Source organism: Kogia breviceps, chromosome 3 (genome assembly GCF_026419965.1).
Source record: "Kogia breviceps isolate mKogBre1 chromosome 3, mKogBre1 haplotype 1, whole genome shotgun sequence".
In the NCBI taxonomy this organism is placed as follows: Eukaryota; Metazoa; Chordata; class Mammalia; order Artiodactyla; family Physeteridae; genus Kogia; species Kogia breviceps.
Genome location: NC_081312.1, coordinates 88,508,812 through 88,535,335, shown reverse-complemented (window position 1 = coordinate 88,535,335; position 26,524 = coordinate 88,508,812). Strand labels below are relative to the sequence as shown.

The 26,524-nt window shown below is 51.9% G+C and overlaps 1 protein-coding gene across 1 annotated transcript in view; it reads right to left on the bottom strand.

Moving 5' to 3' along the window:
- Nucleotides 1-17,405, bottom strand: part of DUOX1 (dual oxidase 1) — a 30,271-nt gene extending 12,866 nt beyond the window's left edge. The window contains 22 exon segments of the mRNA XM_059057544.2: nt 1,109-1,292; nt 1,566-1,663; nt 1,922-2,147; nt 4,273-4,458; nt 5,125-5,163; nt 5,166-5,270; nt 5,272-5,343; nt 6,076-6,188; nt 6,884-7,021; nt 7,605-7,723; nt 7,934-8,099; nt 9,485-9,685; nt 9,909-10,011; nt 11,077-11,167; nt 12,562-12,658; nt 12,808-12,868; nt 13,252-13,400; nt 13,501-13,702; nt 13,867-14,054; nt 14,800-14,997; nt 15,187-15,248; nt 17,344-17,405. Coding sequence (XP_058913527.1) covers nt 1,109-1,292; nt 1,566-1,663; nt 1,922-2,147; nt 4,273-4,458; nt 5,125-5,163; nt 5,166-5,270; nt 5,272-5,343; nt 6,076-6,188; nt 6,884-7,021; nt 7,605-7,723; nt 7,934-8,099; nt 9,485-9,685; nt 9,909-10,011; nt 11,077-11,167; nt 12,562-12,658; nt 12,808-12,868; nt 13,252-13,400; nt 13,501-13,702; nt 13,867-14,054; nt 14,800-14,997; nt 15,187-15,248; nt 17,344-17,405 — 2,860 coding nt within the window.
- Nucleotides 17,406-26,524: the final 9,119 nt, after the last annotated feature.

Here is a 26,524-nt window from a genome sequence, read left to right as displayed (position 1 = left end):
ATATAGAGGAAACAACAAAGCACAACAATAATTAAAAGCAAAGCAAAATAGTACTCAATGCTAACTCTCTACTTAATCCTCAACCCCCAAGCCTGGTCCTTCCCTCCACTCCAGGGACTGGATGTCCCCAGGACTCTAGCCTCAGCTCACTTCCAGGTACCTGTCCCTGTTTTGCCCTCAGGCCCAGGTGCCTGCTGCCCTGGGCTGCCTGGGAAAGGTGGAAAATTGCAGAATCAGGAGTGCTGGGTCTGTGCTCTACCAACTCTCCTCCTCGCCAGGCAGGAGAAGCCCTGCCCAGAGGCGCAGCTATGTCTTGTACAACTCGCCCCTTGCCTCCGTCTGGGCTGCTCAGCCCTCCAAATTCTCATAACCCTGGGAGGGGCTGGGTTTGGCCTCAACATGCCCCAGTGAGAATCCCAGGTTGTGAAGACCTTAACAGCCCAGAGCAGGCCACAGGCAGTCACTCTGCCTGCTACCTGCCCCCTCCTCACCCTGACTCTAGCCCCTACACACCTGGGTCAGACACAGGTCGGGCAGGAAGTAGGGGAACGGAAAAAGAAAAGTGGGTCTCCATATACTCAGCAAACATTTAATGAGCACTCCTCCAAAGGATAAAGTGGCAAAAAAAATCAGAGCACCCCAGCACCACCAGACACCCCAGCTGAAGCGGGTATGGCTCAGGCAGGGCTGTAATGAGGAGACACTCTTCCCCCTTGACCTGGGGACCAGGCACTGGGACCTTTGACAGCAAAGCAGAATTCCAGTCTCCATCCCCCACCCCATCCATCCTGATCCTGCCCACCCCACCATAGTGCAGCAGGGCTGCACTATGACTTTTCTGGGCCCTAGAAAAGGGCCTTCCTACTTCCTACTGCCTTCCTGCATTAAAAATAAATAAATAAATAAAATTATATTTTACAATTATGTTGGCATAAAGAAGAATATAATTCAGGCTGGATACATTACATATTTATCATTATTATTATATTGCTTCTTTTCTTTTGATTTTAAAAGAAATATAAACATTTCTCTGGGCTCCTCAAAGTATGTGGGCCCTAGGCATGTGCCTGCTGTGTCTCATGGGTGAGTCAGCAGCAGGCCGCCCCACCTTTGACGCAGAGCTGGGTGTGGCGGAGCTCATTGAGCTCATTGTCGTGGTCCCGCAGCATGAAGTGGAAGTCCTCCCACGTCAGCTCCTGCGTGTCCTGGAAGCCTGACTCCCGGAACATGGACTCCACCACCTTGGCCGGCTGGGCCTTGGACAGGCAGTTGTTGGAGATCTCGATGAAGGACTGGGTGGGCGAGGGGAGCCATCAGGCCCCGACAAGCGGCCTGGGGCCTAGATGCAAGGGCCTGCAGGCCATCCCACCAGTCCTCCAGAGAAGAACCTACATGGAAGGGCCTTGACTGGCCAAATCCCAATCAGCTCCTTGTCACAACAGCCTCTGGCTATGTGGGTGAGGAGGAGGAGGCCCCTGCTCTTTACCCTCCTCTCCCTCCTTCATGCCCCACCTCATTCTTCCCACAGTCCCTGCTCTGCCCACTCTCCCCCTGTCCCACAGGACCAGCCTCAGCATTCTGATGAACTCGTCCTTGGAAATGAGGCCATTCCCATCAAAGTCATACATGCGGAACGTAAGGGGAGACTTCTCCTCGGGGGAGCCTGGGAGAAGGAGGACCCCATGAGAGCCCCAGCCCACCTACCTAAATCCCAGGCTGGCCAGGAGGGGCCTCACACTAGAGTGACCCACTGCTGGACGCAGCAAGGGGTCGCTCTGCTTCCTGACCCCTGCCTGGGCACTCCCAGATGTCTGCCATGACTGGAGACCTGGCCCTAGTGCTTCACCATCTCCCACAGGTCAGTTGCACTGCAGCCCCTTCCATCTTCTCCTGTCTGGACAATCCCTCCCTCCTCTCCCACCTTTCATGAAGACCACCAGGACGTCCAGGAACTCCCGGAAGGACAGGTAGCCATTGCCGTCCTTGTCGGCCAGAGAAAACATGGACTCCACAAACATGTCCTGGGGCTTGAGGCCCAGGGACTCAGCAAACTCCGCCCGGCTCAGCTCACACATCAGGGCCTCCCACACCTTCTGTGACGAGTCCAGGGGCAGGGTCCCTGCGTCCACCTGGTCGATGTCCAGCACCTGCACTCGGGCAGCAGCAGAGGGAGGGAGAGAAAAAGGTAAGACTTCCTGGACTTGAAGGCCAGCGGAGGCTTTTGGCACCACCTTTTAAGGTGTCTGCCCAGCACCCTCTCCCCTAAGCACTACCCCGCTGGCTCTGTGGATGGTCCCTGGGGCCATCTGTTCTACAGAGCCCTGGGCCCTCTGCATTAGCTGATTGGACCAGGGATGCACACTCGACCCAAGCAGAAGACCTGGGATTGGGACTGAGAGGTCCCAGGACTGTCTTGACCTGAGTGCTTTTAAAAAAACAACCAAGCTTTTCCTTCAAGTGCTCAGAGACACAGAGACAGAAGGAAGCAGGGGCACAGAGAAAACAGAGGCAGTCTGAGACAGGAGTGGCCTTATTTGCTGACAGCTTTCCCTTTCCTGGTCCTTTCCCAGCCAGGTCACAGCTCTCCTTTTGGACTTCCTGAGACACCACCTATGTCCTCAGAGTCAACTGACCCTTTGTCACTGCTAGCCTGAGCAGGTTTCTCTTACCTCCAAAGGAGTTTTGACTGAGAAAAAGCCTCGGGTGGGTTGAGAAGAAGTTGGGCTGGGGCAAGGGGAATGCTCATCACAGGCCATCTCCAGCCCCACCCTCCCAGGGGCTGCGCCAGCATAAGAGAACAGTCGGTGAGGGAAGCAGGCCACAGCACCTGTTTTTCCTGCCTGTCAACTGGGGCCCCCTAGTCCACAGTTGGCTCTGATTTCATGAGCTAAACTTCGTTGCTTCAAGCAAGGTGCTTTAGTGGAAAGAGCCTGGGGCTGGAAGGAAGAGAGCCGGGTTCATGTCCCAGCTCTGCCACCCACTCACTGCATGACCTCAGGTAAGTCTCTTCAGTTGTCTGGCATTCATTTCCTCACCTGCCCTACTTGTCTCACAGGGTTATTGTGAGAATCAGTGAGAGGTTGTGTAGAAAATGTTTTGAAAGCTGAAAGCACTGAACGGATAGGAAGTGTTGGCAGCTACCCCTACAATACAGTAACACACCCTCAGCTCCTAGCATGGGGAGTTCCCAGAGCCCTGATGCGTCCTGAACTGAGGGGAGGTGCCCAGGTCCTGCCCAGGCCCTGGCAATGTGTCACCCCGGCGGAGGGGGGAGTCCCTCCATTCTCGTGGATACACAGGTTCAACCTGTTGGTGGAGTGAATGACATGTCATGGGCCTGGCACATAACAAATGACCACTAAATGGTAGCTTCCCTCATAAATCCTCTCCCCAGGCAGCCAACCCTGTTCCTTCTCCTCAAACCTTAATTTTCTGCCCTTCTACTGGGCGCCTCTGCTCAGTCCTTCATGCTCCTTTCTTCTGAGCCAAAATTTTTCCAACTTCTTCTTGAGTGCCTGCCAAATCTTACCTCCACCATGACCTTACACCAGCCTGAAGCCTCGCTGCCTTTTCTGAACCCTTAGACCACTTATTTCCCGGGTCTCTTTTGTAGCTGTCATTCTTCCCAATTATTTTCCTTTCTGTGATCATCCCATCTTCCCAATGGGATGACAAACTCCTCCAGTGGGGACCCATGCTGTATTTATCTTACATCTCCCAAGGTTCCCCTCTCCACTATTCTGCTCCCAGGCTGCCTTCATTTTTGTACCAGATAGGGACTCAAGTCCTTGCATTTCTCTTCCTATCTTGTTTCCCCACATCCTCCCTACAGTCTCAGAAATCTGCAAGGTGGAAACTAATGTTCCACTGAGGCCTCTGCCAACGGCACTGCCCCAAGGAGGGGTGACCAAGGGCTCTCACTGCCCCTATACTGCTCATCTCACCCTCAGTTTCTGCAGCCATTTGGGCAGGATGAGCTGAGTGAGGGCAGAAGAGTGAGCAGCCATGAGAAGAGAAGTAAGTGACCCGTGCAGATAAACCCTTTCCCGGGCATTGCCTCCTTGGAGCCTCACAGATGAGTGTAGGCTTGGGAAGGGGCAGGAGCATCTCCTTACAGAAAGGTAGGTGACTTGGTGCAAATCACAGTAGATGTGATTATCAGTTGAGAACTCAGGGATTCTAACTTTCCCGGGAGTCACCCCATGGCCTCACACAGGTAAAGGCACCACCACAGGCAGACACACACGGACAGATCCGATCCCACATACACACCCGGGAGAAAAGGTGCCTGAAAAAGGTCTCCAGGAGATGGCTCCGCTGCTCCCACATCACGGAGGCCCTCATCAGCTCCTGCTCCTGCAGCTCCCACTCCTGGAAGCTCAGCCCACTCTCCTTCAGAGGCCCCCAGAGGTTTTCCAGCATCACCTGCCGCTCTTTCCCCTGGTCAAATAGCAGAACCTACAGAGGGGCCAGTAGGGAGAGCAACCATGCATCAGGGCCTCTTGAGGTCACAAGCTTTACATGAATTTTGCTGCGGGGCGGCAGGGGGCGGCAGGGGGTGGGGGGCACAGGAAGAAGCACCCTTGCAAAAGAGATACTGTCATCTCCTGGGCTCTGTGGGGTTAAGTGGAGTGCTTGTAGATGCAGAGGCAGCATTCAAAGGCACATCTGCAAAGCCATTCTTCCCTGTCTATTCCATACTGAGAAGGGAGGGGAAGGCAGGAAGGGCAGAGGATGGAGGGGACCAGAGCCAGACAGAGTCAGAGCCGAAGATCAGCCCCTGACTGAGCTCACTTCCGGAATCCCTAACAGTTCACTGGATCCTGCAATCAGGGCATAGGAAAGAGGGCCCAGCCTCTTCTAAGTACTCTCAGCTAGGACCTGCCAGGGCACCCTTAGAAAGGGAGGAGACAGACCCTGTCTACAAGAGTAAGAAGGGACTGTGGAGACCGTGTCGTCCAGCAGGCTCAGGGCAGGAAAACAGTGTTCCAGTTTCTCTATCTGGTACTACAGCTGGGGACTAGAAGCCAGAAACCCTGCCTGGCCCAGGGCTCCCACCCCTCCACTCAGCTGCCTCCATGGCTGTGGCTGTGGACAAGCAGCCAGGGGCCAGCTAGGCCGTACCAGGTCATACTCCTTGCAGATCCTGAGCAGCGGGGCGCGGCATCCCCGCGGTTGCTGGACAGGATGAGGTGGACCTGCTGCGGGGGCCTCAGCTGTACGGTGCGGAGCACAGAGAGCCTGCCATCCACCACGTGGATCTGCCTGGGGTTGCAGGTGCATGAGCACAGGCTGGCAGGGCTCCTTGTGGCCCTGCCATTCTGAGGCTGGAGAGAGACAGGGCTGGGTCAGCTGGGGCCCCCTGTCTCGGGGAGGAAGAGGGCGGGCTCAGGGCTGGAGGAAGACCAAGGCCTCTAAGCTCTTTGTCCTTTCTTGGGTCCTGAAGGTCGTCCCCTCCCCGACAGTCCTGCTGTGCCTCTAGCCCGTGAGAAGAGTAATAACTACCATGTCCTTAGTGTTTACTATGTGTCCAACACTGTACCAGGTGCTTTGCATGAACTGCTTTATTTAATTAACCTTCATAAATCTATGAAGTAAGTGCTATTATTATTATGTTACAGATAAGAAAAAATAGGTTTAGAGAGATTAAAAAGTTTGCCTAAAGTCCAGTAGCCCATAGGGGTGGAACCAAGATTCTAATCCTCAATGAGTGCAGACTCTAGACCTTCATTAATGACTTCTCTGTTGCCTGAAATTCCAGTGTGAGACAACACAAAGCAGCAGTTCTCGGGAATTTGTGCCTCACAGTAAGCCTGTGAAATGTAGGCAGGGTCCCGTGACTCCTCCCCGAGAGTCAGTCACATTCTCTTTTTTTAGGACCATTAGCAGGAGCTAAGGAGGATGGAGGACTCCTGGTCCAACTTCTGCCTAATGTCCCTGTGGCTCTTCCCGCTTACCCTGGCCTGCCTGGAGGCCTAGAAAAGGGAGGCCTTTGCCTGAGACTGCTGAGGGAGGTGGGGATGTAGCCTGGAGTCACGTCCTCCCCACCCGCACCCTGGCCAGCCCCAGGCCTACCTTTCATGCTCCCCACAGCTTCTCAGACACGATGCTCTGGCAGTTCTGGCCCTGGAGCCTCTTTAAATATCTCCTCCAGAGCTGGGCAACAATCCAGGCACTGAGCAGGCTCACTGAGAGGGCAGAGAAGGTGGGATGCTCAGAGGAAGGTGAAGGTCTGGAGAGATCAGTGGCTTCTTTCCCAGGCTCCTTTCCTTGGCAAGACTCCCTGCTTTCCCCACCTCTTAGGTTACCCATTCAATTGTCTCAAATTATGAAGCTCCCTTGGGGGCAGCTGCTTTGCATCCCATGGGAAGCTTTGGGTAGCATCTAAGGTGCCTGCCCAGCCTCCTCTGCTTCCATCACTCATATCCCTTTCCAGACAGAAACTGAGGCCAGAGTCCTTGTGCCAGAGACTGGACCCACTCCGCCAGTCTGCGGGTCGACCCACACACAGCCATGGCAAAGACTAAGTCCAAGCCTTTCCCCCGGCAACTACATCCCAGCCCTGGTTCTTAAGCAGGGATTTGCCTCTGACAGTTTCCCAGGCCCAGGCTCCTGCAAATTGCTGTGGATTGTGGATTTCCCATGGCTCCTGACCAATCTGGGCCCTTTGGGGGACCCCAGAAGAACAGGAAGACATTTCTCCCTGGAGCTGACTTACGTGCAGGTTAGACACTTCTCATGTCCCTCCTGCTCTGATGTTGTCTTCATCTGCTCAGAGGAACAGTACTCTGCATGGTTGGTTGGTTGTCATAGTTGGAAACACTCCAACCCCACCACCCAGCTTATACCTCTCACCCAGCCCCACCCTGCCCATCATTTTTACCCAGGAGGAAGCAGCACAGGATCCCGATGGTGACCCCGAAGCCAAATCCACTGCCTTCAAAATAGTCTTGCATGATGTGGGGAGCACAGGCTGGCAGGCCCTCTGTGCTGAGCTGTCTTAGCTGTGGGCAGGGGTCTCCTGGGAAGACAAAGGAAGCTACAGGCATGGGGGTGCTGGGCCACAAGCTTTAGTACAGGATCACTGAGGAGGTTAGGGTGGTAGAAAGAGTTCTGGGTAGCAGAGGGGAAGGGGCTTCTTATCCCTGCCGTTGTACCAAGAATGTGGCATCTGCCTACTAGGGTAACAAGTGGAATACAAAATGAACCTCAACCTGTCTCTCCATCACATGTACATATGTACACACACACAGACAGCCCTTCCTTTCCTCATCACTGCATTGGGATTAGATATCCTTAGGATAGTCTCACTGCACTCGGCCCTCCTAATATTACAACCATCCTGGCCAAATGTGAGCCTCCTCACCAGGTCTCTCTGCATCTCAGTCCTGCCTGCGCTTGGGCACCCGGTGGAATTGTGCAGAAGGGACCGTACATAGATGTATGTAGCCACCTTGGTGCCCAGAACCAAAGTTCCCAAGGGGAGAACCATAGCTCACGCCCCCCTTGGAGTCTACTATCCAGCCACACTGAACCAAGCCCATAGCTGAGGAGGGATGAGGCGCCAGATCCCAAACCCCGCCAAGTGCCCCCCAACCACTCACCAGCATGCCAGAAAAAGACGTTGGGCTGCAGGGCACCAGGGTTCACGTTGGTGACAGCTACTAGAACATCCTGTAGGGAAGTGTTTCTGACCTCAGCAATCTCTTTTTCAGAGAACAGCCTGGGGGTGGGAGAGATGGGGAGCTGTTGAGGTGGGAGAGAGATGCAGGCTCCCAGGCCGAGGAACCCAGATGCAGGAAAAGATCCAGAGAGCTTGGGGAGGGAGGGGTGGGCCAGCTGGGAATCAAGGGCCCATGGGGCTGTCTACAGGCAGAGGGTCTGGGGCCCAGGCCGAGGTAGAGTCCAAGGTGGGAACCCAGGCAGGCCTCACCCATTTCTGCTGTTCTCAAACCAATAGCAGTCACCACCCCGCAGTCACACGAACTGATGGAGGATGATGGTGCTGAGGAGAGGTCCAGGGTCCCCATGGCTCTCCAGGAGCCCCCCGGGGAGTAGCTTCAGCCAGAACAGGTCCTGGTTGTACAGGCAGCTGTGGCCTCCAGCACCTGGGGCCAAGAAGGGACAGGAGTGAGTGCAAAGACCTGGTACCTGCCCTCCGGCCAAGAGGTTGCTCCCAGAGATCAGCCCCAGGGATAATCATAATAAAGGACAGGGACAAGTCGTCACTTATTATGCCCTGGGCACTGCTCTGAGTGCTCTCTGTAAGTTAACTCATTTATGAGAACTCTCTCACAGATTCAGCTGCTTATTTTATATAGCTGGAATAAAACAGACAGTCAGTCCCCTATGTTACTTGTTTTGAAGAGGTATGAAAGTTGAAGGGTCAAAATCAGCACAAAGGTTGAATGGTAGAATGATGTGTTAGAAAAGGTTTCTATCCTTTAGAGGTAAACAAAAGTTTTTGAAAATCAAATTCCTGCATATACATTGCCTATATATATATATATATATATATATATATATATATATATATATATATATATGGCTGTGTTGGGTCTTCATTGCTGCACACGGGCTTTCTCTAGTTGCAGCGAGCGAGCAGGGGCTACTCTTCGATGTGGTGCATGGGCTTCTCATCGTGGTGGCTTCTCTTGTTGTGGAGCACGGGCTCTAGGCACGTGGACTTCAGTAGTTGTGGCTTGTGGGCTCTAGAGCACAGGCTTAGTAGTTGTGGCGCACGGGCTTAGTTGCTCCACAGCATGTGGGACCTTCCTGGACCAGGGCTCGAACCCATGTCCCCTGCATTAGCAGGCGGATTCTTAACCACTGCACCACCAGGGAAGTCCAAAGTTAAATATTTGCTACCTCTGGCATAGCTGGTGATTCCTATCTACCTATTGATTTTATAAAAGGTTACAAGTCTGATGTACGTATCACTTCTTTATAGCCTTTCAACTCTCCACTTTCCAACAATGTTATAAAATAGTAAGGGCAAACACAATGAAATAGGCACCCACTTGTAGAAACAATGCTATGCCAAGATGTTAAGGTGGCCAAAACTGGTCTGTTGGCTGGCAGGGAATGCCATTTGCCCAGGGGGTAGCTCAGGGTATGACAGCTGACTCCCCAAAAGCAGCTCGAATATTGGTGCATGAAAGTATAGTTTGTTCCTGACTCAAGGACCTTCTAAACTCATTTAGGGAGTTGTTGGGAAGAGTAAATGAGATGAACCCTATTAAGTGCCTGGCATGCAACAGAAGCTCAATAAACATTCTCTGGATCTGCACAGTCACAGAGTCTAAAGCCTAATCCTGCTGGTCTGGTAACCTCCATCCTGGTGTGTGATACTGGGAAAAGCGACCTGGGTGAGTCTTGCCCCTCTCACCAGGTGCTTGTCTCTGATGCATGTGTTTTGCCGTCCATCTTCCGTGTCTCAAGCCAGTGTGCCCTGGACCTCCCACCCTGCCCTCTGGGTCCTGACCCCTTCTCACAGGGCCATCACTCCAGAAGAGTGCAGGGTTGACATCCTGCCATCTGGTAACTGGAGGCAGGCCCAGTGTTGCCCTGGCCTTCGTGTAAGAGGGCAGGCCCAGATCCCGGCCCGGCTGCAGGCAACTGACCAGGTGGTCTGTGCGGGAAAACTTCAGTGGCCCAGGCCAGAAATCAGGATGAGATACCAAGTCTGAGGGAGCTCCTCTAGCCCATGCCCCAGGCTCCAATCAGCCCCAGGGGGACCTGAGCCATAACAGAGGGAGCCATGGTCAGCAGGTCAGAAGCTCTCTCAGCAGCGAGAGAGTGCAGGCTCCCAGCCCTGGGCACCCCTCCCTGCCCAACTCTGGAGCTCCAGCTGAACTTCTTCCCAGAGGCCAGGCATACACAGCCTGCAGGGACAGCCTCAGCCTCACCTCATACGACCTCAACCACTACATGGTCCTCCCACTCAGCGATCTGGGAGGCCATGCCCAGCAGCAGCGAGTCCACATCTTCAGCTCTTTGTAGGTTTGGGTGCTTTGGGGATGGGGAGAAGAGAGGGGCATGGCTAATGAGGCCAGCAGTTGGGCAGCCAGGCTCTCTCAACCCCACAGTTCATGTCCTGGGCCCACCCAGTCCTGCTTTTTGCTCCCAAACTGTGGGGCCATTGCTCCTCTACAGGTTGATTCCCCACTCAGGGTGCGCAATGTCCCCATCCAAAGCTCATGCTGCTAGGACACAGGTCTCCACAAGCACAAGGAACCGAAAAGTTTGCTTCTATTTTAGGAAACTCAATGGTATGGTTGACAAAGACTAGATCTAGGTCTTGGTCCTTGCTCGGTTAGTAACCAGCTGTGTGACAGGACCTCTCTGAACTCAGTGTCCTTCCCTTAATAAAAAGGGCCTTAGGGATTAATAAAATAAAATAAGTAAAATAATAAAAAGGTATTAGCAGGACACTGAGGTCTCTTTCAGCTCAGCTCCATGACTCTGATTCTATGCTTGCTTCTTCCCTCTTTCCTCCCACCGCCCTCCCCCTTTATGAACACTCTACACAAAGTACCTGATTTTGCTTTAAATTAATGGTCAGTGCTCTTTACCCATACTGGCCTGGACAGATGATTCCTGGTAATCTCTCAGAATTCCTCTCTCCACCTTGCCCTCCCCACACGGTCACATTCACACACTGCCCTGGTGTGTCTAACTGGGAAGTTTCCTTGGGGGCTGGGATGGCTGGGGTACTCCATTGCCTACAGGGGACCCAGAGTTGTCAAGGGAGAAGGAAAACCTAGAAGGAAGTGATAGATGTAGAGCCACATCTGCACAGGCCCCTGCTGTGCCTCACACAGCCCTGAGGTGGGCATGGAGGACTGGCGTTTGACGGTGTATAGCTACCTGGTCATCTCAGACAGTCGGGAGGGGAGATGGCTGGGGTGCCCCAGGCTGCTTCCTCTACCCCAGCCCAGCCCAGCTGGCTGCCTCAGTCCTATTGCCCTTCTTCACCACACACCCTCACACACAAACACACACACACACAAACACACACACACACACACACACACACACACACACACACCCCACATATGTGCCCCCAGCCCTGACCTCTTGGCTCCAGTAGCTACTGCAGACCCGGAGAGCTCTGGAGACACTTGAGTTCCTATTGATGACCCCCTGGAAGTGGCAGCTGGCATTTCTGAAATGCAAGGAGCAGGTTAGTGGTGACCGAGGCTCTGAAGCCCGAATGTCAGGCATCAGCTCTGGTCTCCAAGGCTAGAGCCAAGGGCCCAGGCTATTGCTTCCTTGAGGTGGTGTGTGGTCAGGGTAGGTCCTGAACAACATGAATTTTTGGAAGGTCCCTCTCCCCACATCAGACCAAACGTCTAAAAGTGTATCCCTTATTTCACCATGTTTCATTCTCTCTCTTCTTCTCTCTCTCAATAGATAAAGAGATAGAGGTAGATAAACTGTCAACTGAAAGAAAAAATGCACAACATAAGAGTTGTGAGTTTCAATTTTATTCAGGAAACTTACTGAGGACTACAGGCCAGGAAACAGCCTCTTAGTAGCTCTGAGGGGACTGCTCCAAAGAGGTAGGGGGAGAACCCAGTATATATAGGATTTGGGCTAGGGAATGCGTGCAGTCAAACATACATCTCTGTAAAAGGTTACTGCTAGTCACAAGGATCAGATACCTCAGTAAATGGTTTTTGTGTTTTTCTATGTATGGGAAGTTGCAACAATCTGGGTCCATTAAAATTTTTTCCTGAGATATCTTTAACTATCTAAGGGGTTTGTTTTTCCAAAGCACCAAGTGTCGTATCCTGTTTTTCGTCCCGAATTCCTTTTCAGGGTGTACTGTTAGAAGGCGACTGCAGTGGCTAATGACCTGATCCTTGTAGAGCTGGATGGTGGGCAACATTCTTTATATGTATTTTTATATATGTAAATTAAAACATTTTAAAAAGGATTATTCATCGTTCTTTTGAAATTGCTTGTCTATAGATAACTCAATTACTACAATTTCTTGGCCATCATCAGCCATATCCAGAAATTGGTCCAGAGTAAAAATAATCTAATCCATGAACTGTTTTAACTTATAATGCAATTGTAAAAAAATAGATTGCATGCTTTATTTTAAATTTAATATGTATATTTTTAAGTTTCCTTTTCATCATTTTGAAGTCAATACTTTTCTTCAGCTCTCACACATTTTTATTGTAATTCCCTCCAAAGGCTTACAAGCCCCACTTCCTGTCCTTATAGCTAAAAATATCCCCAGTGTAGTGTTAACACCTGAGGTTCAGACCCGCGGGCTTTGTGACTCACCTTCTGAACCTCAATTAGCCCGTCTTTAATTGGAGGATTAATATCTAAACCAGCTGCAGAAAAGTGGACATGAAGGTGCTCAAAAACCACAATGATGTATCTTTTTAAACAACTGTTGTTCTTCTTTCCCTCCATATTCACTGTTCCCTGGGGAATGGGCACACTTCTGATTGATAAGCCTGTCCTGAGGGCTCCTGAGGCAGATTTTTCTCAATAAACACCACCCCTCCAAACACACAAACATCTGAGCCCCTCCCTCACCTCATGTAGACGCCAGGGGGCACCATGGTGGAGAAGAACTGCTCAGAGGCCGCCAGGAACTCCGGAGAGATGCTGGGGTCCAGGAAAGGGCGGTACTCTGTCCACAGGGGTAAGAAGAGAAATAGGCTCTTTACCCTCACACACTCTCGTCACAGGAACCCACCTGTCTTCTTTGTCCTGTGGATCCTGACCGCCCTCCCCCTCCCCAAACCCCCCTCAGCCCAGGTGTTCCCCCAACTCCCTCACCTGTGTAATTCGGTGGTGCTTGCTGCAGGAAGCTGGGCAGCCACTCATACATCGCGATGTTCTGAGGGTCAAGAGAGGGGGAAATGGGAGGTCAGCGCTGGAGCAGCCAGGCCAGGAGGGATCTGAGCTCAAGGAAGGCTTAGGTGGGAGACGAGGACCAGGCAGGGGCAGTCACGGGAGAGACACTCAAACAGGAGAGGGGCCGAGGTGCCCGTTGCTCACGAGGAACGAGGGCAGAGGGGAGGGGGCAGCTAAATAACAATCACGAGAAAACCTCTGGTAATAAGTAGCGCTTTGCCTCCTTATCACTCTCAGGGGCTTTCCCTAGACGGTAGCTGTCTGGGGAGGGATGTTTCTGGGTGGGCTTGTCCAAGGATGGAGGGCTGTGCGGGGCAGCGGAGTCTCCCGGGGACCAGGATGTGGGGGGAGGGCCGCGCGACCGACCTGATAGGTGGCGATGACCCTCTTGCGCGCGTCCCCCCAGAGCGGGTACTGGCGGGCCAGCCTCTGCGCCCACAGGTTGTGGTAGCGGAACCAGAGCAGGCCCAGCGCCTGCAGGAAGGGCTCGCGGTTCCCTCGCTCCGCCCCGAAGGCTGCCCGCGCGGTGGGGACGCAGGAGAGGAGTTGAGCGCGGGTGGGCCCGAGGGGGGGCGCACCTCGCCGGCCGCCCCGCCCGCGTCCCCGCCGCCTCACAGTACAGCCCCCGGGGCCCGCGCTGCCCCGTGGCGGGGTCGGGCGCAGTCCACATGAGCAGCGGGTCCTGAGCGTCCCGGGGGAAGGCGGGGTCGGGCCCCGACGCCAGCTGCCCCCCGGAGAAGCTCCGCAGCTCGTCGCTCCAGGAGTGCGAGGAGCCATAGATGGCGCTGCCGTCCAGCCAGCCCGTCGCCTCGTTGGTCTGCGGGGACAGCGAGAGGCTGAGCCGGGGGTCGGGTGGCCGAGGCGGCTCAGGGAGGGCGAGGGCCGGGTGGCCGTTGCGGCTGTGCTGGGGGTGGGAGCCTCTCCCCAGCTGCCTCAGGTCCCGCCCCGACCCCACCCCCCCTAGCCGCCTGCCCCGCCCACCAGGTCCCGGGGGTTGCTGGGGCTCTGTCCGGTCTCGGGGTCCCAGTGGCTCCTCGGGAAGGGCAGCACCACGTCCCCGCTCTGGTTGCGATTGAACACGGGGTTTCCGGGCGGGATATGGATGTTGAGGACCTGGGCCAGGCAGCCAGGCTTTTCCACGCTCACCAGGTCCGAGAGCAGGTGGTAGCCTGCCCGCAATGGGGGAGGGCGTGGGAGGGCCAGCTGAGGGCCACTGAGCCGTGTATCTAGACCCCCAACCCCCTTCCCTTGAAGCTTCAAAAGACTCAGAAGCCATTATGGGCAAGTGTAAGCCTTGACCTCCCCGCCCCTTCCCAAGCCTTCGTCCAAACTGTTTTCATTGTGAGTTTGGTCTTCTGCTGAGTAACTGGGAGGTGCCCAGTGAATGTGCCTAAGCAGTAGGGCTGGCAGCACCGGCTCCAACATGCAGCTGGGAGTAGCCTGCCCAAAGGGCCTGCCAGTCTCAGTGGGACACTGGAAACTGGACAGCAAGTGTGGGCACCATGGATGGTCAGCAGGAGCTGAGCATTCCTGCTGGGAGCCAACAACCCACAGTCACTGCAGTCAGGCCCACCTGGCACCCCCATTTTGCTGGTCCACCCCCAGCCCTCCTACCAGAATCAGAACCCTGCCCTGAACTTGTCCTAGGAGCCACAGGGGCAGAGTGAGAACAGAGTCCCCCCAAGAGTACCTACCAGATTATTTCCATGCTCCTCTAACCCCACTCCCATCAACAACTCAAGGTGGCGCAGATTTATGCCTCCCCCAAGCAGACGTTCTCCCCCTGCTCCCACCCCTACCCCACCCCATTGCCTCCTTTTCCATCTCTCACCCCCTCTCTCAGACCCTCCATCACTCTCTCCCTCATTCCCCAACTCCCCGCCTCAGACACAGAGGTGTCCAGCTGACCCCCACTGGCCTCCCTTCCCCAGAGGTTCAGGCTCTCATGGACGAAGACCCCCAGCACTGTGCGGTTTCGCAGGGAGGCCTGCCCTGTGGGGCCCCTCATAGCTGTGTTGCTAAGTGCCCAGGGGTTGGGCAGGTGAGGCTCTCGGAAGGGCTGGTACACACCATCTGCATAGCTGGCTAGGATGAGGCGCTGCAGCCGAGAGCCTAGAGTAGGAGGGGTAGGGACAAGGATGAATCCTCAGGGGGCTCCCTGACCTCTCTGCCAGGCTCCTTTCCACACCACAGATCCTAAAACCTTAGGAATGGGTGAGCCTTTGCTGGTACCTGCCAGCCCTTGCCGCTGTGGCTACCTCCCTAACCCTGGGGCTCCATCTCCACTTGGCTCTCACCTACCTTTACTGCCCCATCTGTGCTCCATGAGGTTGTTGAACCACCCATCAAATATATCTGAGCTCCTGTGTGAGAACAGAGGGAAGGGGCAGCTGAGCAAGTCAGTGAATGAGAGGACAAGGCAGCAGCAGAAAGTGGATACCCAGCACAGTGCAGGGGGTAGGGTATAGAGGGCATTTACCCAGGGCAAAGTATGTCCAAACTCAAGCCCAGTCTTTAAGCTGCTCACTAGACAAATATGGCAGAGAGCACTTAAGTGGTGTAGCCAGTGTGTGCTGATAAATGGCCTCAGAGAGGAAGAGGAGGGTGAAAGAGAACAGTGGCAGTGGCGCAAGGGATGTAGGAGCCTTCTACTGCCCTCACACCCCAACTCCCTGGGGGACAGGACAGAAACTGTTCCCAGCCCTAAAACATCATACAGTGCAAGAGCCAGCCACTCTTCCACCCAGTGAAGGACATGTCATTCTGTGACTCACCCCTCAGCAGGGGAAATATGGAGAGGGGCTTGGCTCTCTCTCGTTGAGCCACTCTCAGAGCAAGGGTATGGGCCATGGGGCTGTGGCTTTGGGCCCTATTGCTACCCCGATCTTTTCCCCAGTTTCTTGGGTGAGATCAGGGACTGACTGGTCATGTGAATAACCCTGCTGCCTCCTATTCTGGTGCATCATGTTCCCCGTATGATTCCTCTATTGACCCTATTTTATTCTCCAAAAACTAGGGTCTAGGAGGAAGCACTCAGCTGTTGAGGAAAGAACTAAGGCAGTGGGGGCAGTAGGAAGGGTCTAGAATCAGAAGTGGAGCAAGGATCCTTCTGGTCAGTAGATCAGATGACCAGCCAGAGTCCTTTCTCCTAACTAGAAGGCTACAGGGCTTAGGCTCCCTCTCTGCTCACCTCAGAGAACAGAGAAAAGAAAAGGACTCTCATCAGCCAAAGAGAGACCCATTCCTCCAGTTGTCTCTCCACTCAGACCAAGGACAGGATCTCAGAGCTACTTTCCTGCCCCATGCCCTGGGAGCACGCACGTCAGCACACATCATACACACACTCGCCAGGGGGTCTGAGAGGGAAGATGACTCAGGCCCTGATGTTTGAGCAAAGAACTCAACTAAGGATCCAGGACATGGGGCAGGAACTAGGGCAGCCACATACATGTGATCTCTAAAATAAGATGAACCGGTGGCAGAACAAGGAGGCCGCCTCTTGGGTAGGGCATGGGGGAGAACACCTCTGGAAATAAGAGGCAAGAGCTGGGAAAAAAAGGAAAATCCAAGGCCAAGGCAAGGAGAGGACTGGGAGGAATGGGAATGTGGGCAGCTCTGGCAAGGGAGAAGCTGCACGGGCCGCCTCACTGTGCTATCGCCTCCAGCCAAGATCGATCACGCCACGGATTCTCTCTGCTTTCTCCTCTTGCATCCCCCGCCCCTGGTGATCAGCGACTTGCTCTTTTGAACCTAATTTGTGGCACCTTAAGCTAACTTTTCTCCTCAGAGACCCAGACTACAGAGAATGGCCTCAGATTCTAATAAGAGACTATCCAACGCTGAAGTAACAAATGCTTATGGAGATTATTATTATTTTTTTAATTTTTATTTTTTTGCCATGCCATCAGTTCCCCGACCAGGGATTGAATTCAGGCCACAGCAGTGAAAGCCCAGAATTCTGACCACTAGGCCACCAGGAAACTCCCGGATCTTATTGATTTTTGTTTTTGTTTTTATCATATTGTGTTAAAACACTGGTGACTTCCCTTTAGCTTTGGGTCCAGTCCGATACCAAGATCCTTTATTGTTTTGTGTGTCTAATCAGTCTTGTCCTCTATGGGGTGTCAGGGGTCCTTACTGCGTGAAGAAAGGGAGAAGACAGAAGAGAGAGAAAGGGCCCCCAGATTGTAAGGAATAAAATAGGAAGTGATGACACAGCAGATGAAGGCTCCCTAATTCTGTGTATTTGGGGAAACTTTTCATTCCATTATCCATTCATCTAGTCAAGAAGCTTGAAGTGAGCACCTACCATGTGCAGCGTGCTGGGTTAGCTAGGGACTAGGGATACAGAGGTGAATATGACACAGCCTCTGTCCTTGGAGGGCCCCAGAGGATGCCCTGCTGTGAGAAAAGAGGATGTTCCTCTGCTCCTAGCTGTGCTTCTCCTCCAATCTGTACTCACCCATGGGCACCCATGGCCCAACCAGGCATGTCCATGTCAGAGCCAAGCGGAAGCCCATGATGAAAATGTTAATAGGGCTCAGTTGTTAGAACACCCTAAAATGGAGACCCTAGAAAAAAGACAAAGGACAGAGAGAATGAGCTCCAGCAGTTCAGGAGAGTCGGGGCCTCTTGAGGCCCCTACGAATCAAGGCCCGGGGCTGGGCCAAGACCAGAGTGTGTAGCAAATGGCAGGAGACTGACTCTCTCCCAAGAATCTTTCATTCATTCAACAAACACTTGATAAGCACCCACTACATAGCAGGCACTGACCTAGGCACTGGAGATTAAGTGATAAACAAAGCAGACAGAAATCTCTGCCTTCCTGGACTTTACTTTCTCAGATTAATTGGAAACTTTGCTTTGACTCAGCTTCCTGGTGTGGGTGTGGGTGTGGGTGTGGGTGTGGGTGTGGGTGTGGGTGTGGGTATGGGTATGTTTTCCTTGGACAGAGTCTTGCCTGGGGGCCAGAACACTGGGTTGAGGCCAGGATACCGTGCAGCTGCCAGTCCACTAGTGTGATCTTAGGCAGGTCACTTATCTGCTCTGGACCTTGGTTTCCTCTTCTGGCTATGGGAGTACACATGCCTGAACTGTCTACCTCCTAGCCTGGTTACCAGAATCAAATGTGAGAATGAGGTTGAATTCCAAGCAAGAAAAGTGACAGATGTTATGTAAATGTGATATAGAGAAGGTAGGCTGAAGCTTGGCTTCTCTGGGCAGACTCAGAAAGGATGCAGCCCCCGGTGCTCATGTGTTTGGGGCTGGCTTCCTGCTCTCTCTCCCAGGCCAACAAATCACGTAGGGATGACAGGGAAACAGAGGCAGCAGGGGACTCAGGCTGGGACTCTCCTGAGTGGTGCAAGGAGTGCCTAAAGCCAGTGAAGACCTCCTAAAGGCAATATGGAGAAGGGGGTGAGGTGGGGCTGGGGAACTCTCTGTTAGAGGAAGGTAGGAGCTCAGGGAAAGCCTCATCTCTAGCCAAACCCTCAGGGCTCCTGGACAGGTTGTCTAGTCACAGAGGAGGGAACCCAGAGGATGATCTCCTCCCCGACTTGACATCTCCCATTAAACAAGTGAAAACAGTGTAGGCCCAGCATAATTCAAAAGCTCAGCATTCCACTCACTCCACCCCAGTGAAGAGCTTTGGATGGTTAAAGGCAAAAGGCTGGACATGCTGAAGTGGCCACAGTGGTCCTTCCCTGATCCAGGATGTCTTGCCCCTTCCCCCCACCACTACATCTTCAGGAGTCTGGGCCCAGCCAGGTGTACCACTCAACAAGTAAAAGCATGCGGTTAGCTTTCAGGCCAGGCTGTGGGGAGAAACTGAAGGGGAAGGTGGACATGCTTCATAACCACTCCTTTTGGGTGGGTAGCCACAACCATTTACGCAGCATCGCTGGTTCCGTAACTTCCCAACAACCTTGAAAGGAAAGCACAGCCTCATGACAGGGCAGTGAAGCCCCCGGGCTGTGGTAGAACCAGGAGGGAACACAGATTGCTTGCTTCTTTCCCCCCATGGCTGCTTTCCAGGCCCAATGTCCTAGTGTGGTGACCCTGGGCTAGGGAAAAGATGAGTCAGCTCCATAGGTAGTCCAACGTGGTCCCAAGGGAGGGCTGAAGGGGAAAGCCTGGACTCTAAATGCCCAAAGTTCCCTTTCTGGCATGATGTGCTGGTACCAGGAGGAGCTCCAGAGAGAGGCCCCAGGCCCAGGCAAACTAGGCCACCCAACATTCCCGGTTCCCAAAGAATCCAGTCTCTCCAAACCGTCGTTGGTGGGGGGTGGCGGGAGGATAGAGGGGCACCAAAGCTAGAATTCCCCTTCCCTCAAAAACGTGGCGGCGCTGGGGCACACGCCACCGCAGTCACCTTCCCCGGAGCGCCCGGGCCCGCGGGCGGGAGATGCCCTCCGGGGTCTGACCTCCGGCCGAGGCGTCTCTCGAGCGCGGACGGCGGATTGTCTCCCGCCGGGCTCACAGCTGGGCCCGCCACTTGCGCTCGGGTCCGGGTCCTTCTCCAGCTCTGCGCCGAGGCTAGCGGGGCTGGGGGGTGAAGAAGGGGCCGCCCCGCCCAGTTCTCAGGCGGGGCGGGGTGGGGTGGAGCGGAAAAAAGCGGGCGAGCCGGGAACAGCCGAGGGGCTCCGAGGGGACCCGAGGGGACCCGGACGCGCAAGGTGAGACCGCACGGGCTCGCAGGGCTCACATGGCGTAGATGTCCAGTCCGTGGCGAGGCTTGGCTAATGCGGCCGAGTGAACTGCGAAAAGGGCAAGTCCGCCTCTACCGGTCTGCTGGGGCTGGGGAGAGGGCAGAAGAGGGGGAGAGGGTGCGAGGGGACGGGGGAGGCGCCCCCCAAATCCCCTCCACGCGGGCGGATCTGGGCTCTAAGACCAAGAGGATCGGTCAACGCCTGCAGACCGGGCCACGCGTTCGAGCAAGGCATCCGTCCTAAGACCCTTTAAGAGTCCGTGCTAACACCCACCTCCCGGAGGTCCTCGTGAGATCTCGGGCGTCTCACCGCTCTCGAACGCGTCCCGCGCCCCGCCGGACCCCGGATTGCATCGCTAAGTTTGTGCTAGAACTGCCCGGGGTTGTGCGCAAGGGGCGAGGAGAAGCAGGGGTCCGAGGCATGGCTGCGTAGGACACGGTTCTCGTGCACCCGTCCTTTTTCTGTCCCAGGCTGGGTGGGGTCGGGCGCAGCGCCACAGAGCCTCGGGTGCGGTGTGTGTAGGTTGAGGCTACTTGGAGTGGGGGGCTGGGGGGGAGGGCGGGCAAGCATCCCGGACCCGGTTTGTCTGGTCATAGTCTAGTACTTAAGTGAATTAGAAGAGTGGGGATTGGAAGAGCGCCCCTCCAGGAGAAAGGGCGTGCGCTTTGGGCGACAGAACGTCCAGACCTGGTTCCTTCTCTATCCCATTCCTGGGAGCGCTGCGTGTGAAGGTTTCACCACGAAGAGGAGAGCTGCGCGTGCTGCGAGGCACGCAGTGTTTAGAAAAGGCGAAGGTAGCAAACAGCGGCCCGGGTTTGAGTGGCAGGGATGCGTCTGCTGGGGTCTGTGCGGTCCGGGTGGGTTTTGGAGGGTACCTTGAAGTGTTGTCCCCGCCCTGGCCCCTAGAGGCGCACTTCCTGCATCCGCCCAGACCAAGTTCAGATCTAGTGGGAGTTCAAAAAGTATGGTGAGAAACCAAGAACAGGCAAACAAACAAAACAACAACAGCAAACTTAATAAGGTCCCAAGGTTTATCTCTGCTTAACTGGAGTCTAGATAGTTTGGCTGGCATGATTCAGCACCCCAAGGCTCCTCACGCACCTCAGCCCTTATTAGGGATTCCTGCCCCAACGCGCTTTTCGTATCTTATTCTCTTCCTCCGCCTAACTCCTACTTTGGTGCAAAAGCACACATACAAACGCCCACACACCTTCTTGAAGAAGAGAGACTGAGACAGGAGTTCTGGACAGGGTCCCCTTAGCCACCCAGAGCTGTAAACTTTGAATGGGGTCCACCCTAACCAGAGAAATAAACCACCACATTCTAGTAGGTCTGTATGACCAATAAGAGCTCTTGGCAACTCTAGGCATGTCACTCACTCCCCCTTTGTAGAGAATTAGTAGTCTTTATGGGTTCTAGAAGAAGGGGAAGGCAGTCAGGGGAAGACTTCAGGAAGAAATCCCTGTGAAGTTACCAGAGGCCACAGAGCATTAAGAAAGTACATAAGAACCTTGAATGCTGAAGTCTGGAGCTTGTACTAGGCTATATTTCCTTAAAAGATTGTAGCTTTATTTCTTGGCCATCCCTCATACACACACAGGAACCCCACTTCTCCTGTGGTAGGTAAGGAATGGGTAACTGTATCTGAAATGCAACTGAGTATGAGAAATGCTTTAGTATTTCAAGGGAGTTCAGAAAGGGAAAAGGTGTCCCTTACATCTCCAGGCCAGGTGAGAAAGGAGAACCCCCAAAGTTGGGATTGGTGGGATTGGCCCACCCTGTGAGAAAGCACCTCAGTTTTGTCACAGGAGCTTCTCATGCAGTGTTTTTGTGTCTAGATGTCGGTTACTGGGAACTCCTTCCTTTTTGTGTCTGTATTTCTGTTTATATGAACCTGCAGGTGTATGTCCGACTGTATCCTGTCCTTATTTATATTAGTATATATTTATATCAATATAACAGTCATGGTAGTCAGCTAGGGGAGAAGTGATGGAGTGAAGATTGACGTGAGATTTCTCTCAGATTGGAAAAATTCTACTGTCAGACCCTCCTTGGTAAGCCAGGGAGGAAGATGTTCCCAAGGGAAACTACAAGCTTTGTAGGAAAAGCAGGATTATTGGGTGTGGGAACTTTTCATTTCAGTCCCACCTCTTCATGCAGGAGGCCTCTTAGCTTAATAATTAAAACCAAATTAGGATCAGGGTCAATAAAAATTAACTTTAAATTGGGCAATGTAGATTAAAGAAGACCTAATTCATTAAACTGAACAAGAAGGAATTAAGGTACGTTTTATTCACCAACTGTCTTTTTGCTTTAGTCAATTTTAATGTTTTGGAGACTTGGAGATAAGTTAACGTATTCTTCTGTACTTAAGATACACAAACCCTTTTGTTAGTGTTTCTTTGAATCATCATGTTAATAGAGATGAGCCATTCTTATAAAATATTTTATAACCTCTCTTTGAAATAAATGCAGGAATAATGCTAATACATGACCCTGATCAAAATACATTGCACCTTTATTATTTGCCTATGTTGCAAATATTTGTTTTTGAAATTCCAGCATTTAACATTTACTCTTACTTGAATACTATGTATTCAGACTTGCTTTATCTTCCTATATTAACCAAGATATTCTACATTTTATAGCCTTTCCTAAATCATATAGCCTTCCATCAAAATTGTAATAGCTTCAGTCTAGGTGTCATAAATAAAAAATTCTTAGACCAATAAATATCTGCTTTAAAATAAGTATCACTGGGACTTCCTTGGTGGTCCAGTGGTTAAGACTCCATGCTCCCAATGCAGGGGGCCTGGGTTTGATGCCTGGTCAGGGAACTAGACCCCACACTTATGCCACAACTGAGAGCCCGCATGCTGCAACCAAAAAGATCCCACATGCCGCAACTAAGACCCGGCGCAGCCAAATCAATCAATAAATAATAAAATAAAATAAATATTAAAAAGATAAGTATCACTATCACATATTTTACAAAATAATTTCATCCTCAGATTCTTACTTATCTTCAGCTGGAGTTGAAATTTATGTTTCAGATTCAATTAAACATAAACATTCATGCTTTGGAGACTCCAACTGTTGGAAGACGCTTTCTGAAAATTTTGTGAAAGCACTAAAAATTGATAGGGTTGGTCAAATCCCTTCCTGTCCAGTCCTTAGCCCTATGTTGGTGATAGTTAATGTTGAATGATTATGATAGAGGGCAGTGAGGGAGCATAGTTCCCTCGTGTGCAAAACAGAAGATGCCTCTCGCAGGGATAGGGACTCATTTATTCATATATTCATCCATTCCATCCACAGACTGATTGGTAAGTATATGCTGCATGCAGGGGACGCCAAGATGGAAAGACAAAGTCATCGCCCTTTAGGAGATTAGAAGCTAATGGGTTCTAAACGTTCAAACAGTTAGAGTGCAGTGTAATTATTGTGATTGTGAAGGTATGTTCAAAATGCAGTCAGAACATTAGAGGTGGGAACATCTACACTGGCGTGATGACGGCAGAGGAAACTTCACAGAGGTGGTAACACAAGCTGAGACTTGATGGGTGAAGAGTTTTCCATGGGAGTAAGAGCATTCCAGACAGAGGAAATAGCATATACAAAGGCACGAAGGCTTGAAAGAGCGTGTCAGATTCAGGTAGAGGCCAGTAGTTTAGTATGGCTAGAGATTAGACTGTACAAAAGATGGAGATGGAAGTGCAGGTGGGACCAGATCACAAAGGACTTTGCATGTGATGGTGAGAAGATTAGATTTAACCCAGAGCAAAGAAGTGAAATGATTATATTTGCTTGTTAGAAGAATTGTTGTGGCTCCAGGCCAGATAGGATGAGGCTGAATTATGTCTGAGGCACTAGGGAAGGAAATGTCTGGGTAGTTTCAAGAAATATTTAGGAGGTAAGATGGTTCAGCTCTCTGGCTTATTTGATTGATGAGGTGGTGATGCCACCAAAGAGACAAATAAAACAGAAGAAAAAGCAGAGTGGAGACAGTGAATTCCGTTTGGGACCTGTTAAATCCAAGGCATCTGTGGAACAGCCAAGTGAAATGTCCAGAGGATAGCTGGCCCTTTTGTGTTTGGAGCCCAAGTAGGGGGTCTCTGTGGAGACAGAGATTTGAGAAGCATCAGCCATGGGAATGGATGAACTTGCCGAGGGAATCATGAAGAGTGCTGGAAGAAGAGAGTCAAGACAGAATCCTAGGGAGCATAAATGTTTAAGGGGGGAGAAAGAACTAGCAAAGGAGCCACAGAAGGGTTGGCCAAAGGCAGGAGACCCAGGAGAACATGGTGTCATGGAAGCCCAGGGAGGAAGCCTGAAGAAAGAGGAATTACTACAGAGAGATCAAGAATGATGAAAAGTGAAAATTTCCCTTTAGATTTAGCGCTTGGTAACCTAAAGGAGAGAAGTTGGGGATGGGAACTAGCCAGATTCACTGAGGAAATAAGGCAGTGGACATACATAGACTATTCTTCCCAAAAGCCTGGCTGTGACAGGGAGAGAGTGGCATAAGATAGTAGCTGGAGGGAAGCCAAAAGGTCAAGAGAAAGAGTTCCTTTTCTTTGTGTTCTTTATTATTATTATTATTATTATTTTTTTTTATTTATTTTTTTTTTTGCGGTATGCAGGCCTCTCACTGCTGTGGCCTCTCCCGTTGCGGAGCACAGGCTCCGGACGCACAGGCTCAGTGGCCATGGCCCACAGGCCCAGCCGCTCCGCGGCATGTGGGATCTTCCCGGACCAGGGCACGAACCCGTGTCTCCTGCATCGGCAGGCAGACTCTCAACCACTGCGCCACCAGGGAAGCCCCCTTTGTGTTCTTTAGATGGGAGAAATGTAAGCATATCTTTGAGAGAAAGAGCCAGCAGAGAAAGAGAAGCTGAAAAGTCACCAGGAGAACGGGGGAGAACTGAAGAGAAAGGTGGTGGTGAAGGCAGGCAGGATTGGAGTCAGGGCCCAAGAAGAAAGGAGATACACATTCCTCTGGAATGGGAGATGTTAAAACTGAGACAGCGTTTATTTCACTTGCCCCAAAGACAGAATTAAACGTTTAACCTGTCTCTTTGTCTCTGCCTGATACCACGCTACCCCCCAGAGACAGCACCAGGAGGTGGCCAGCCTAGAAGGAGAGAGAGAGGTTGGGAGATATGATGTGTCATAGAGAATCACAGAATTTAGAACTAGAATGGGTCCCGGAGATCATCATATCCAACAGCAGATGAGGAATTCAAGAAACAGGGAGGTTGTCATTTGCCTGTCCAGTTATAAAATCAGTCAGTGAATGGGACTTTGCTGTCGGTCCAATGGTTAAGACCCCACGATTCCAATGCAGGGGGTGCAGGTTCAATCCCTGGTCTGGGAACTAAAATCCCACACGCCGTGCAGTGTGGCCAAAAGAATTAAAAAAGAAAAGAAAAAATCAGTCAGTGAAGAACTGGAACTAGACTGAGAACTGATTCCTGCCCAGAGTTCCCACCAAGAAGGATTGGTGAAAGAGATAAATGGAGTAATGAAATGTCCCCTCCTTCCCAATCTGGTAGCTTCCAATTATTAATATTATTCTGTTCCAGGTACTATTCTTAATACTTTACAGACACAATCTTGTTTCATATTCACAATGACCCTATGAAATAAACATTATCATCATCATCCCTATTTTTAAAATACACCCAAGTCTCTGTTGAGGTCAAGTAACTTGAAGAGGCAAAGGCAGAATTCAAAGACAGAGCTGCTAAACTTCTAAGCTTATTCTTCCACTGTATCACTTAACAAGACACTACCTGGTCAGACTGTAACTTACAGAGCCTTCTGGGTACCAAGGCCCCAGTACAGATTACGCACAGGGAAATGAGCAGAGCTGGGTACATTGATTGTAAGATGCATTTTTTTTCACATTTTGACATCTCTGAAATTGAGGTGTGTTTTAGCAGCGATGGCTGTCGTTGTTTAATTGGCAGTGTTTTTTCCTCCTTCTTTCTTTGTGGTACTTAAAATAATAGCATGTCTTGCAATCATTCTTTTCTGGATTTAACAAAACACAGAAAACTTTGGTGCCATTTCCCCAATATCTTGTCTGCAAAGTGACCAACTAGAGCCAAAATAGCTCTGAGATCAGGGGACAGACAGAAAAGAGCTAAGCCAGGCTTTGACCTGAAATGAAGCCTAGGAATTTAAATCAAGGAGGAAGGCTGCTGTTGATGATGTGTGGGGTCGAAGGACATCTGGCCCCAGCACTGTGCCCTAGTGGAGGGCCAGCTCCTTCATTGCTTATTGAGGTGAGCTCAGTTCCACTCCATCGCTCTCGAGTTGCCAGAACAGGAGCCAGGGTGCCCGAGAAAGCTTGTCAGACCAGCCTGGGCAGTGCCAGGTCTGGGAATCAGCCCTCTGATGATGTAGTTGGATTATATACTTAGTAGAGCTATCTTGCCTTTGTTCTTTGGGGAGTGAGGAGGAAAGCCAACCTTTTAGTAATCTGTACCATCTTTCAGCCTTATGCCTTCCCTTGACAGAAAATATAGCTCTTTCTATGTTCTGTGATCTGTCTGCTTGTGCTGGAGGCCTGAGGGAGATAAAAGAGAATTACATTTCTTAAGACAGTCCCAGAGGAAGCAGAGAAGCCTCGAGGGTAGTGGTGGCACTGGTTTAGGGGACCTGGGGGTTAGCAAGGGAGCATGGAGTGACAGAGACTGATTGCCAAGACCCTTATTCTCTCACAGCTAAAACATGGGGAGATGGATGGCTGAGGGGTAGTGGAAATGGTAGTAACAGTGGCGTCCGGTGAGCACCAGAGAAGAAGGGTCTGGTTTATTCTCTGCTGGGTCTCCGGCACCAAGAGCAGTGTGTGGCACATAGAGGGCACTCAGTAAACACCTACTGTTGTTGTAGAGCATCCGCCTCCCCTGAACAACCCCACCAAA